Consider the following 15,095-nt stretch of genomic DNA (forward strand, 5'->3'; position numbering starts at 1 on the left):
CAGCAGTCGTGATAATAAAAGGGAAGGGCCCCTGGCAGGGATCGTCGCCAAATGTATAGATAGCATCGTATAGCGTATATATGCATGCATATAAATATATATGCTCACATGCACAGACCGGGATCTTAATGTCTGGCTTTTTCTAATGGGTTTCGAGCATCATCACAAATGTAACACGAGGCCCAAACTCAATTCTTATGCACAAAGGCCCTTCAGTGCGGGACCCTTCATCTATGTATCAGCGTCGAGTCATTTGTAGATGTTTCCTATAGAATGGGGGAAGGCTGCCCCATTGATTCAGAGGTTTGGAATTTGCATCTGATTGCTGTTTGTCAACCAATGGTTTGCCTCGCCGCCCGCGGCACCGCCTCAGATTAGACACATATGATGTTACAGCCAAATTAACCTCTATATCGAAATCAAATGAGGAAGAGAGAAGCGCTTTAGACAGAGCACGAGCCATACTGTTTCTATAGGCTCTCGCGTGATCAAACATTGCCTGAGAGAGCGTCGCGAGCGGCTTGTTTTCACGGGGAAATCAGGAATGTTCCTTCCGCTTCCCAAGGAAAAAAAAAACTGAACGGAAGTTAAACTGGTAAGTGTGTCTTTTTTCCTCTCAGCCTAATGTTACATTCACATGATTCTGTTTGTGATGACTTTATGGGAAGTGCATTACGTCTCTGGCGTGTATTGAGTTTTAATGACTGTTTTGGATGTTTAAAGCTGGGGATGTGTTTGTCTGGCAGTAGTTTTGGTGTCAGTGTATACATTACAGCCATCAGAATAAACACTCGATACAAAACACATACAGTAACTGCCTTCAGGCACGCGATGTGTATATGCAAATAAGTGTGGCTTAAATCCCCGGAGGGTTTCTTTATGTCTTTTGTTATTTTCAAAAATTCTTGATGTAGTTTTAAAAAGGTAAGTCATATTTTAAAGACCCTTTTTTCTGTATCTAGATCGATTATCTGTGATCTTGTGGATGTGGAAGTAGTGTAACGATTTTATTGCATGCATTTTTACTTTTTGCCTTTTTTAAGTGTCATATAGCTACATAACAATACATTTCTGCTGACACAATAATTACTAAAAAAATCATTTTGAATGATTGATTAATGATTATAATACAAAATAGTAACTATTATAATTTAATAATAATAATATAATCAATTGCATTCTGTTTATGTGAAGTAATTTTTATTCTAAATGTGTTCAAATGTTCTTCCTTATTTTAGGTTATCTAACTGTTCAATTGAAAAATGTTGCAAGTTGCTCATTTCAAAACTAAGTCTTTAATTTATGCAATAACAATAAACGGAAAAAAGGAAATATTAGAAGACAGTGGTGTAATGGTGTTGTTGTGTAATATTTTCATCTGCTGCCTTTTATTTATGGAACTAATGAATAATCAACAATAGGAAAGTGTGAGTCTTATTTTTGACATAATTGTGGTTTTCACTTTGTGTGCTTGTATGGCTGATTGTGTGAAAATGTTCATTGTTACTGAGGTTTTTTTGTTCATTCCTCTTGATATTTTAAAGGGTTCTGAAACATCTCACCAAAGGACTGCAGTGTTAGCCAACACTAACACAGAAATGTGTGTTGTCCTTATGAACTGAACACACACACACACACACCCATATATATATATGTGTATGTATATGTATGTCTTCTAAATAATCCTGTTGGAAATATGGATTTAGACTGATTTAATTTAATTCTCTCCATTCTTAATGACCTTTTTAAATTAGCACAGAGCAGATACTCTCCAGACATAATTAGATTTCTGTTCCACATAAACAGAAAAAGACATTTGTTTGCATAGACTACACACAGCTTTATCACACACTGTACCGAAACACTACGCACTACACATGGTACAGTTTGCAACAACAGCTGGAAAACATATTTAATTCAGTATCCACCCACACTTAATCTTGGTGTGTATATATATATATATATATATATATATATATATATATATATATATATATATATATATATATATATAGGCATTTGGGGACATTTATGAATAAAGTTACATAACAAATGGAAAACGTTTTAATGGGAATTGGCCGTTCTTTTATACGTCAACAGTGTTAGCTTGAAAATGCAAACTTTTAAAAAACGGGTTTCAAATGAACGTTTTTGAAAATGATACTGTTACCCACCTCATGTAGGCCAACAAAATGCAAATTTGTGGTAACAGTGATGATATGCACATGCCTATTACATATTCAGTCTATAGGCGCAGATGCATCGTTTTTAATTTACAAACTGACATCGCCATCTACTGGTCTGGCGTGCATCATACAGCATCTTTAGTCAGGATCCGAGTGAAGGTTTGTAACTTTTAAGGACTCAAAGGTAAAATGTTTCCATTTTTTAGGAAGAACTCTGTGATCAAACGTAAAAATGGATTCATCTATGCATAATGTTTACTTTTATATCAAGGCTTCTAATGAATCTTGGACGATGCAAGATTTCCTTAAATGTCTTGTTGACTTCATAGAAAGCTAAATGAGAAATGTCCATAATTTGGGTGCTCAAAAGCAAGATGGAAAACAAAGTGTGTGTTGTTTGCGTCCTTTAATTTGAAACTTGGGAAAAATCGTACAGCTTTTTAAGACTATATGCCTCTCATTTTCCTTTGGGAAAATGAATACTGTGGCATGTTTGTCTGCTGTCAGGTGCTTTTAGTAAAATCTCATGTGTTGGTTTACGGGGCCTCCTGCTAAATGCCCTTTGGCCTGAGAGGGAGAGCGGATTAGAGTTAAAGACGTGTTCGGTGATATATTTCAGGTCTTAAAGACCTAACAAGCGGAGTCTAAAGAGATGGTACTGTCTCAATCTTGTGCACAGGAAGCAAGGTTCACAACACAGACGTGCGTTTCTAATAGTGTGGTTCAGTTTTCAGTGTGTCAGACGACGTGATTCTATACCAGTCCTGTGGCTAGAGTATACATAATGTAAAAGAGTCTGTTTGTCAGCAGATTTGCATGAAATGCATAAGGATAGAAGTGAGCTGTAAACCAAACAGAAAGGGACAAGCTCCAGAAGAGGAACTGTAATGCTTGTTTGGTGTAAGAGAGGTCAGAAATGTTGGTTTAATTCTAATTCCGTGTTTATATAATTAATGTGCAAATACCACGAACACAAATTCTTTGCAGCTGCATTCTCTGTATTTCGGGGATGGGAGGGGGGGGGGGTGACCTACATATGGGATGTGTCCTGGGGTTGTTAGTATGTGAAATAAGTGGGTGTGGGATGTGAACTTATAAGGGGAGGTACGAGCAGGAATAAGGCAATGCATCCTGTCACACCTGTCCTGATCAGAAAGACACAACCGTATCAGCCGTCATCTTATTTGCAGGTTTTCAGCTTGACAAGCTCTGCTCCGAGCTGGTCAAACTGGTTTCATCTTCGTGTGTCTCTAGGTAGTGTTGAGCGGGATCAGATATCTAGTGTCGCAGCTCAAGGAGGAGGGAACTGCTCTGTTTTTAGATTAATCCATGTGCATGTCTCGGTGTGGCCATTTCAGCACAAAGCTGTTGAGCAACTCTTTACTCAAGTGAAACAGAAAGCAGCATTTAAACAGAAATGCTGTACAAACTTGTAACTAATCAATTCAACCAATTCTGGTGCCATATCAAGATTTTTTTACTATTTGATTATAAAAATAGTTATCAGTGCTATTAATACATGTAAGTAGTTAATACACTAAATATAAGTGTGTAGTCTTTAAATACTGTGGTTATTATTATACCAAACATCGCTATTTCAGATTCAGTCCTGCATTTAAATACAGTCATCACTCCTGAAACTTTGCAGTGTGTTCATATCAGCATGACAAATTTTACTTTTATTCAAATTATGGATGTGTTTACATAAAACAAGCAAATAGCGCTTTGTTTATAATCAGTGAAGCTATTAATGCAGACGCAGCGCGAGCTCACTGACTGAGTGAAAACGTCTTTTTCTTTACTACGCAATGAATATCTTATTTGCATTGAGTTTATTTGGGTTTATACTTTGTCGTTTAGAGGAAAATTGTGGATTTGGACTCTAAATAGCCTCTGATTGGCGTTCACGTGCTCAGTCAACATGTCTGTGATTGTAAATAATAACTGTTGTTGCTCTTCACTGAGTCCCGTTCGCTCGCACAAGGATGTGTTTAAAGCAAATGTAAATCGACAGCTACTGGATCAACCCAGTATTCCCGAAAAGCATCGTTATAATCGTCATCGACTAAGGGGCTGTTTACATGACAATGTTAGATATGCAGACATGCGGTACTTATTGATTTTAAAGACAAGCGCGAACAAACATGCACAACAATGGCGGAGTACTGATACTGTTTTGCTGCTCAAGAGTTTGCTAACGCTTTGCTTTACTTCACCAATATTACAACCAACAGCAGAGATGCATCATATACATCATATAATTGTCACTTTCCTACGGGTAGTGTTTAATAACAAGGTGACAGCGCCAACTACTGGCCTAGCATACCTTATACAGCATTTTTGGCCCTTTTCAGGGGTACATTTTATTTTTTTTGTGTGTTTATGTGAAACATAACCTTTTTTTAAATAGTTGTCATGTAAATGTAGCCTAATAATGCATTGAAGATCTACTAGAAAGTTTGTATTTATGAGTCAAGTCACTTTGGTCGGAACAAGATGGCGTTTTAACTTTTCGACATACAATATTTAACTCTACATCTACAAAATTTTGAATAAAGAATATGCATCATTTTAATTCCATTTATGAAGGTCATGTAAACAAAATCATTATATATTCTATGGCAATTATATAATATTTTGTATATGTAGCATAGTTTTATTGTACTTGACAAAGAAATAATCATTTTATTAATTTCAACAAATTTTCCGTCAGTATCTATAGCCTTTGGTTGCATCCATTGGACCCTACATGTTTTTTCATTGACACTCCCCCAACTTTAAATCTCTGTGCTTAAAGAAAATAAAGAGTTTCCCCTTTCACAATAAAACTTTGTAGTGGTTTTAATGATATTTAACTCCTAAATATGATCTATCCGACATGACTTGAATGCACCATTTGGACCAACACACCGTTACTTAGAAAACACCATTGAAACAAAAATGCTTTACAAACTGTGAGGTAAGAAAACAAATCGAAGTTAAACACGTCACATATTTTGTGTGCTGTAAATCCTCTGTTTGTAACTAGATTTAGTGTGCTGCATTCCCAGATACACGATGACTTTAACATATTAGATGTGTCTATAAAAAGGCAGTTCCTAGCTTTAGAACAGCTATTCAGAATCGTGTTGGGAGGAGGTTGTGTGGATTCAGTTGAGTGGCTTGGCTCGGGTTCAAACTGCGCCTTTGCCAAAAGCCACATATTAAAACGTTTCTGTGGTGCACTGCTGTTCACCTCAAGCACCTGCCAAAAAAGTCATGATTTCAGTGTTTGGGAGTGTGCCATAAGGGAATCCCAGCCAGCTGATTTTTTTTCATTTTTTTTTCTGACCGGCTACTTTTTGAGCAACTTGGAGAGATGTTCTTGTAACAGAAAGCTGAATAATTTGTCCTGTGTTCTGGAGAATTTTTGATCATCGTCTAATTTGGTTAACAAACTATTATGGAGCATAAAGGCTGGCGGTATGCTAACATACTTGCATGCAGACAAAACCAACAGACTTGATTTATTGATTTACAACATAAGTCATCTAGGCCATGTATTTATACAACTGTTATTAACCGCAATAAAATTCTGTGTTAAACTACCAACTCGTTCAGCCAGTTTATTACCAACAGGCATTACAGGCTTAATTACATGCTGGAAAATTGGCAGACTGAATGAATACTAAAACATGCACATGCAAATGCATGCTTGGTAGTGAATGTTGAAAAGTGTCAGTGTTGTCCACAATGCTGTCTTTCTCTCTGAGCTCCGTTGGTGATGGGGATCATAAAGAGTAAAAGAACAATGACAACATTCACAGGAAGATTCTGGAACGCAGAGATGACAGTTTAACAAAACACGGCTGTAGACCCAAGCAGTGTTGTTGTACAGTGATTTCAGTCAGAGCAAAAAAAAATGTGTGTGTGATGTTAAAGGGACAGTAAAATCCAGTGCATGCACAATGTGGTAAAAAACTGCTGCTTGGAACTAGTTGATTTGTAATCGACTGTTGAACATATCAGAGATGCAGAAAATGTTCATATGGGGAAATGTATGTACATTTCATCGTTTAACGAGCTTTTCAGTATGGTGTAAGTCAACTTGCAACACATCTGTGGACTAATATACAGGGTGAATGTACAGGAAGGTGTATATCTTATATGATGGATCTTCTCACCATTTCCTCCAGTTTTGTTATGCCGTTTTGAAAAAAAAAAACATTTTGCTTGTTCTTTAAAGTATTACTAATGGTCTTCTTGATTGAGGTCATAAAAGGATCATAATCCATAATGATTTTAAATAGATCGGCCTAGTTTTAGCATGTCACATCTTGCTTGCAGTTTGATGAGCAACTGAGACATAAACACAGAATGGCAGAATTTAATTAAACATTTATTCACTTTATTTTCACTTTGATGCACTCTCAGAAAAAAAAGGTACAAAAGCTTGCTGCCTCTTTGGCAGTATCTTTTTAAAAATAACACTTGTACCTTTTTTATCCCTATAGGGGATTCTAAAGGCATGTATTAGTATCAAAGTGTACATATTAGTTGCCTAAATGGAATATATTAGTAAGTTTTGAAATGGTACTGCCCCAGTGACAGCTTTTGTACCTCGTTTTCTTAGAGTATACTTGTAGGCTACTAGTCATGTGACACAAGCATCATTTTATTGGTGTCTTTTTAATTCCAGCATTGGTAATGATTTATGCTTTAGCTTCTTCTAAACTATAGCTAAATCTTGATAATATTTGTGAGAGCTGGCTTGAAACTCGGAACACGGTTGATTCAGATTTTAGCTCTCTTTACATGGCTTGCTATTTTAATGATTGCCCTAAAGGTAAGCAAGACAGAGGTCAATAGAGAACCGAACGGTTTAATCATAAATGATAAAAGTTCATCTTTTTGTGTGTTCAGTAGTGCTAGTGTTGCCTTAGTGAAGAAATCCTCACAGGAATGCCGAATGTTTTTTTTTTAAACATTAGCAGATGTATGAGTCTTTTGCATTTGCTGTTTATCTTCTAGACTTCCGCTCTCTGTTGATGCACGCTTGTAGTTGTTTGTGTTTACTACTATGAAATCTGGTTCCCTTGAAGCTGTAAATGTGAGGTGAGCTATGTTACATCCTGTCCTTGAGAAGACTTTGTTTTTAGACTATAAGTGCCTTCACTATTAAACAGTTATTACTTCCGAATCCTTTTGGATTTTTATGTTTACTTGCGCTGTTTGTTGGGAGCACCAATTTTTCTCCTCATTTAAAGGAAGAGACTGGTTTGTGTGGAGTAAATGGTTTGTCCTCTCATCTGTTGTGTGTCAAGTCTTCTCAGTGGCACAATATCCTCGAGGTCAGGCCATACACGTGAAATCATGTGTGCACTTCTGTTCTCATACTGTTCTGAGGAAGGAAGTGACATGTATGTGGAGGCCCACGCTTTCACCCTCGGATTTGCCCACAGCCCTTATACACGCCATCATCATGGGAACTGCGTAAGAGATAGTAACGATGTTACGTGATTGGCTCACCTTTCACTGAAAATATAGTTTCAAGAGACATCAGATGGACACTTGAGATTCAAGCTCAGGATCTCCTGCTGTAATGAGATGTGAAGTGTTTTTCTATTGCCCAGCAGCAGCAGCAGCAAATCACCCTTTAATTACTGCTTTCCCCTTAGGAAACCCATGTGTATTTGTGTGTGTGTGTGTGTGTGTATATATATATATATATATAAGTCATATTTGGAATGTTATATTTAAATATTCTCTATTTGCATACATTTCCAGAAGAGAAGTCTCAGCACTGGATTTAGCCGGTTTCAAAAAAAAAAAATTGTTTTGTTGATGCATTATAATCGGAGGTTTTTACACAAGGCATTTTGAACTTCTCTTTTTTTTTCACCATAATTCTGAAAATACTGTCAACACCAAAAAGAAATTGCAATGAAAATAGATTGTAATATGTATATATTAGTCAGTCGGAAGTGGATATTTCTGTCTTGGTGCAGAAGAAAATACTTATTTGGAGAAAATATTTAAAGCTGTGTACTGAAGTTAAAATTTACAAATGCACATTGATTAAATGCAGTAAAAGCAACACTTGAAGGCATATTTTGAATGTTTTCTTTGCAATAGTTTGAAAATTCTTATGGAAAGCCCATATAGCCCCAAATCTCAAATATGATCAATGCATGAAAAGAAAAACAGTGTTACCTTAAGTAATCATTTATTTTTTAATAAAATAATGATAGAATGTCTTCCATTTCAAGTTCTGTTTTTATTGAATTTAGATTGCGTCTTTATATTGTGTAAATATGTTGACTTTTTACAGCATAGATGTGCACATTTCAGTTTTTAAAATAAAACTTTATTAGCCTAAGTCATATTTGCAGTTTATGTGTTTGCAGCATCAAGCACTTAAACCCTACTTATAGCTTATTGGAAATGTTTATAATTATTTGATCTCAAAGTCTCAGTGTAACGGGGCAGACAGGTCATGAGAAGTGTGGATCCACGTGCAAGCTCTTATTAGACAGAGATGTGGTCATAACAGGCATGGGTCAAACAATGGCAAACGGGTATATAGAGGGCAAGACACAAGAAAAATCCTTGGGCAAGCGTGGGTCTTCGATAAGCGAACAATATCCAGAGGGGTAGACGAGAGGGATAATCCAGTAACCAGAGCAAACGGGTCAAAACATGAGAAGGAGGGCAGGGCAAGGAAAAGACTAGACTATGAAAACAATAAACTGAAACAAGACTATGAAAACAAGAAACTAACACGGAAAGGCTTACATATCGCAGCTATCGCTAGGGGAGGGATATGTGCAGAACAATCCTCGGCCGTGTGTGAGAAGTCATCCAATTCTTATAAAGCGTGTCTGATGATTGTGCAGTGTGTGATTGTTATCAGGTGAACTTGTGATTGGTGCAATGGATCATGGGAAATGTAGTCCAGGGTGTACGGTGTAGTGTGAAAGTCTGTGTGGTGAATTAACAGTGGTTCAAAGACCGGATCATGACACTCAACATAATCAATTCTCAACTGAACATGTGGTGATCTTGAGACTTGTGAGAATTATCTGAATAAAATTAAAATGTTCAGAAATCTGAAATTATTTTCAGCTAGTTTTAACTAGGGGTGGGGGATATGGGGAAAAAAAATAACTTTATTTATTTATTTATTTATTTTTTTAAATATCACGATTCACGATTTTATCACACTTCTTTGTCATGCTGGTTTTACTCTTTTGCAAGTTGTCTGAGCATTAGAGCCAAACTAATTTCCCTATTATAAAGACAAAGTATTTCAAGTTTACACAAAAAAGAATGACAGATATTTAGGCCGAAGAGGGCGAAGATAAAAAATCTTTGTTCTTATTTTTTAATAATTTAATTAAATTACAATTACACATAATATACAAATAAAACTAACAGTGCTTTTTTCAGGTACAGTAGCTATAGCAGCATTAAAGAATTGAATGAACAAATATAAATATAAAAATAAAACGTTATATAAACTGATTCCTAAAGCAACTGTATTTAATGTGTTCAGTCAAGAACAGTGAGTGATTTTTCTCTGTTTTGTTGTTTAATTAACATTTAAAGGAATAGTTCATCAAAAAAAATCTGTCTGTCAATTCTGTAATAGTGTTTTATTTTTATGTCAGCATTTTCTCACTCAAAAGTGGTTTTAAACCTGAATGAGTTTCTTTCTTCTTCTGAACATAAATGTTCTTTTGAGGAACATGGAAAACCAAACAGTTGCTGGTCCACAGTGACTTCCACAGTATTTTTTGTTATTATAAAAAGTCAGTGTGGACCAGCAACTGTTTGGTTAACCACATTCTTTAAAATATCTTCTTTTGTGTTCAGAATAAGAAAGAAATTAAAACAGGTTTGGGATAACGTGACAGTGAGTAAATAATGACAGAAATTAAATTAAGGTGATCTATTCCTTGACAGTAATGACAGTAGGCTGCATGTTTAATAGGCCTACTGTCCCTTTAAGACCAGCACCCATCTGATATACAAGCAGGTATACATTTTTTTTCTGTCACCTGTTTACTTTTATTTTAGACATAACCAACTTGGTGTTTTGACAGTATTAGCGCTTAAGATATTCAAGCGCTGTATGACTTCTGGTGTATGCGGCGCTCAGAAAAAGCACAGGTTAGACCAGCTTGCGAATTAAACATTTAAAAGCACATAACTCTAGCGCTGATTTAACACTGCTGTGATGCATGTGGTGGTGTTCAGTATATGACGGAGGAGCCAGAACTGCAGCTGATAGAATGAGTTTTAACTAGTGTTTAAATCCTGTAGCCATTTGAGTATTGAGCTTGACACCGTGGGAATCATTTTACAATGATGCACAAAAATTCCCCTTTTTAGATTTCACTATAGACATGTAGAAAGCACCGAGACTTGAGTGTGCTTTTCCTTGGTATGTATGTATGATCTGCCATAGCCAGTTTGATTAACAGGTGTCTAGTTCTCAGTCCCCATGAGGAATATTTAAATGTTGTTGATGTGAAATTTCCCAAATACAGTTTGGTTTCTGTGTATCACATTGGATGTTTCTTATAGATTAACTGGATTGATGCAAATTCATATTAAACCTAGTTTTGGTGTTATTTAGTGGTTATAATTAATGCTTGGCAATTTTATGTCTGTGACATTTCTGTGTGATATAAAGAGAAAAATGCCTAAAGCGACTTACACAGATGGATAGTATGGTATTCAAGAATGTAAGCCGACTTAACGCGAGTTTGTTAAAACGGTTGATAGTTATTACTTTATTAAATACTTCTGGAAATGGAATCTATTTTGACTTGATATTATGAGAAGCTTCAAAGTAGATTCTCCTAAAACACATCTGACCTTTATGATAATCCTCAGATCTCATTGCTGGAGTAAAAAATGTCACCGGGCCAGAACATGTCGGTTTCATTACTTTGCATTGCATGAATAAAACAGGCTGAGTTGCTCTGTGCGGTCATGCACTTCAGGTATTATAGAGATATGAAAGTGTCAATCTTTTCGACTTTTGAACTTTTGCTATGTCACGCACACGCCTAAAAGAAAAAAAGTGTAATCTCTATTCTCTGTGCACATTAATTCACCATGACGTATCAGTTTCTGGTCAGCCAGGAGTAAGTAATAGATATTATATTGACTGCATGGTGTTTTCAGATCCCTGTGGTCAATCTGGATGTAGGCCAGCCTGACACTGGTTATCAGTGTGGAATTAGACCCTTAGTGCTGTCTTTATCTCCACTGTGTTTGCTCAGACTTCACAATCATCCAGCTCTGTGGGTTAACCCTTAAACTCCCGGTGTCATGCAAGACACCATCCTCTCCCGCTGAATCCTCAACAAATTCGTCTTTATTGGTTGAGGTCATTTTTAAAGGGACAGTTCGCCCAAAAATGAACATTTTGACATTATTAAGATGAAAAAAATTTCTGTCGAAGTCAATGGCTGACAGTAACTAATTTTTTTCAACATTTTTTTTCTTTTGTGTTCACCAGACGAAGGGAACTTTTATTTTTTATTTTGGAGACTATTCAGGTTACCTACAGAAAACATAATATTTTAATATCTTCTTCTCGCAATTTGTCAACCATATTCATCTGTGATTATTTGTCTGCTGGTTATATATCCAAAAAATAATTATTTTTAATTTGGCGTTATCTTGTTTTGGTAATGAGCCTTCACAAGCTTTCACGGTTGTGGTTGCCAAATGTCAAGATTTTAAATCCCCAATCGAAACTTTTTCTTAAACCGATACATTTTCTGACCAGTAGTTTACTTTATCTTCTCAACCTGGCAACCATACATTCACACTCTCACTGTATTATGGAAAAAGTGCTGATGACACTGACAAACATTGAAGTTATTCATGCATGTGTTTCCGCTGTTTCCTGTGACTAAATCTGCCCATGCACATTGGAAATAGGCCATGCATATCAGTCCACAAACCCATCAGAATTTTCTTCATCTTTGTAAAACAAATTAGGATTTCTGACCCTCCATTAAACATTCATTCCAAACAGATAAGCCCTTTAGTAGTTCATAAAAACACATAATCCAGGTTCTGGAAGTTCAGACATGTTTGCGTGATGAGTCAGAAAAGCTGTACTGTTTCTCCTGTGTCAACAAGATATCACAATAACTTTTTATTAGACATTGATAAAGAGGTATAGTTTTCTGCAGGGGAATAGGATCTTGCATGACACTGAGAATGTCATTGTCTGCAACACAATATTCTCAGTGTTGAAAAGATTTAAATGTTGATTTACAGCCACAGTCCTCAAATGCACGAGATACTAGAGCAAAAAAGATGGATTCGAGATATCTTGAGAAACAATGGTCCAATGCTTTGTTCAAGGAGAAGGACACTTTCACTGTAGAGATGATTTGATTAAACAAGTTTAACTTTGAAAACTATAAACAAGGAAATAGAGTAAACAGGAGTAATTCAGGCAAATTTAGCATCCACCTTGAGCATCATAACGTGACAACTCCCAATACAGTCAACCAAGCATCACATGAAGTGGAGACACGGTGTCTAGATGATTGTAGATGAAGGTTTACAGATGCAGTGAATGACTAAGGTGTGGTCATAACTGATGACAAATAATGAAATGCAAATGTGAGGGGGGAACCGATAATTTCCTTATAACACAAGATCACACAGCTTAAGTCAGAAAATGATCAAGGAATAGGCTATGTATTTCATCTGTCATGTCCTGTGAGTAAACGTATGAAGACGGTGTTTCTGATTTACTCTTCAGTTGGAAAAGGAGTTGGTGAGTTTGTTTACGAATCGATTCGAACTGTGTTCAGTGTTATTCTATTTATTCAGAATTATGATTCAATGATTCACTCTTGCAACATCACTCAAAAATGCTCATTGAAATGTGTGTGCCGTTTTTATGTATTTCTCAAGTTTCAGGGAAGTTTCAATTTTATAAACCAAGTAAAAAGATTCATTATCATTAACTTATGAGTTTCAAAGTACTGTAGAATAACAACTATTTCAATCTTTTTAAAATCTATTTTGTTGTCTTGAAATGGTTTTGAATTGAATAAAACATTTTTTTATTCTTTTTCGTTCTTTATTTTTTTCAGAGCAAATTATTAAATATTTTGATTTATCAGAGATGCACTGTAAAAAATCTGGGCAGAAATGGAAAATTTTTTTTTATTTAATAATCAATTAATTAATCAATCAAATTGATTTAATAATCAATGGGGAGTTATGTAAGCATTAAATTGCACCTACCTTTTTATGTCAACTTTTGATAACAGGATTTTATTTATACTCTCATTTGTTATTGAACTATAAAGGCTTTTGCATCTGAATTCTCCATATTTTCATTTTCATATTTCTCTATTTTTATATTTTCTGTTTCAGTTGAAACCGAGAAATGCTATTTCGGCCGAAACATTTTGGTTGCTCAAATCTCAATGCATGATAAATTTCGAATTATGGATTTTTTTTTTAAAACAATATTTTATTCTTTTTCTTTCTCAGGTAGGCCCCTTATTGTGGGGGTCATCTTCCCCTTAGCTGTCTGCTGGTGTCCATCGAGTACAAAACCAACACTTCTGGTTTCCTGAAACCCTGTCTTCTGGATCAAGTTCACAGAAAGTGGTGTGATCTGTTTTGGGCTGTGGAGGGAAGTGAAAGGGGCCAGAATCCCAGCGTGTCCTGTTTCCCAGGCAATGAAGCTGCAGGCGGTGATGGAGAACCTGCACAGACAGCAGAGAGCCAAACTGCTGATGGAGCAGGCGGGGCAGTCTCACAGCCCCGCCCCCATAGGGGAGGAGCTGAAAGCAGTCTCCGCCTCTGAACCCGAGCATGCGCAGATGGCGGCGCTGGCAGCAATGCGTGCAGTAGCTGCTGGACTTCAGAGGGCCGACAGTCCCATGTCTGACCACAGCAGTGGAGGAGATGAGGATGAAGAGGAGGATGAAGAGGAAGGGGAGGAGCAATACAAAGATATGATGGGGTCTGAGGAGGAAGAGCAGCTGTAAGTGGGCAGTCATATGCTAATTAGTTGGTTGTTACTTATGTTACTGAACTAGTGAATATTGCATATGCATTAGTTTTGTTAAATAAACGATTGGAAGTTTGAATAATTTGGAATAATTAAAAAAAGTAAATATTGTTGAAAGAATTATCTTCTGCTCACCAAAGCTGCATTTATTTAATCAAAAACAAACTGTAATATATTTTAAAATATAATTTATTTCTGTTATCAAATTTTTTTTTCAGCATCATTACTCCAGTCTTCAGTGTCACACGATCTTTCAGAAATCAGTCTAATATGATGATTTGCTTCTCACAAAACATTTCTGATAATTACACTACCATTCAAAAGTTTGGGGTAAGAAAGAAAATGAATTAATACTTTTATTCAAAAAAATATTTTGTGGTATCATGATTTCCACAAAAATATTAAGTAGCAAAAACTGTTTAAACCATTAATAAAAATATAATTTAAGTCATTATTAGTGGGACTCAATTATCAATAATAATAATAATAATAATAATAATAATAATAATAATAAAAAAGTACCAAATCAACATTTTGAATGATAATGTGACGCTGAAGACTGAAGTAATAGCTGTTAAAAGTTAACCTTTAAACCACAGGATTAAATTGCATTTAACAATAGAAAGCATCTCTTAATTTTTTTAAAATAATATTTCACAATATTACTATTGTAATGTATTTTTACAAAAAAAAAACAAAGCAGCCTCGGTGAGCATTTCAAAAGCATAAAAAAAATCTTAATGATTCTACTTTTAACATGTAGTGTGTGCAATGTTATGGAAAAAAAATATAATTTGAGCCATTCATTCCAATAGCAGTAGCATTCCATAGCATTATTTAATTGTGTTTCCTTCATTATGAAT

The 15,095-nt window shown here is 35.7% G+C and overlaps 1 protein-coding gene across 2 annotated transcripts in view; it reads left to right on the forward strand.

Annotated features, from left to right (window-relative positions):
- The first annotated feature begins 334 nt into the window (after positions 1–334).
- The window catches only part of LOC113110735 (AT-rich interactive domain-containing protein 3A-like), a 41,346-nt gene continuing 26,585 nt past the window's right edge, over positions 335–15,095 (forward strand). Inside the window, exons 1-2 of one of the 2 annotated variants that reach the window (XM_026274887.1) lie at positions 335–595; positions 13,707–14,205. In XM_026274887.1, coding sequence (XP_026130672.1) covers positions 13,898–14,205 — 308 coding nt within the window. In that variant the 5' untranslated portion in view covers positions 335–595; positions 13,707–13,897. Of the gene's footprint in view, positions 596–12,872; positions 12,979–13,706; positions 14,206–15,095 lie in introns of those variants that run through there. The other variant, XM_026274888.1, reaches the window with a different exon arrangement.

This window comes from Carassius auratus, chromosome 11 (assembly GCF_003368295.1).
Source record: "Carassius auratus strain Wakin chromosome 11, ASM336829v1, whole genome shotgun sequence".
NCBI lineage: Eukaryota > Metazoa > Chordata > Actinopteri > Cypriniformes > Cyprinidae > Carassius > Carassius auratus.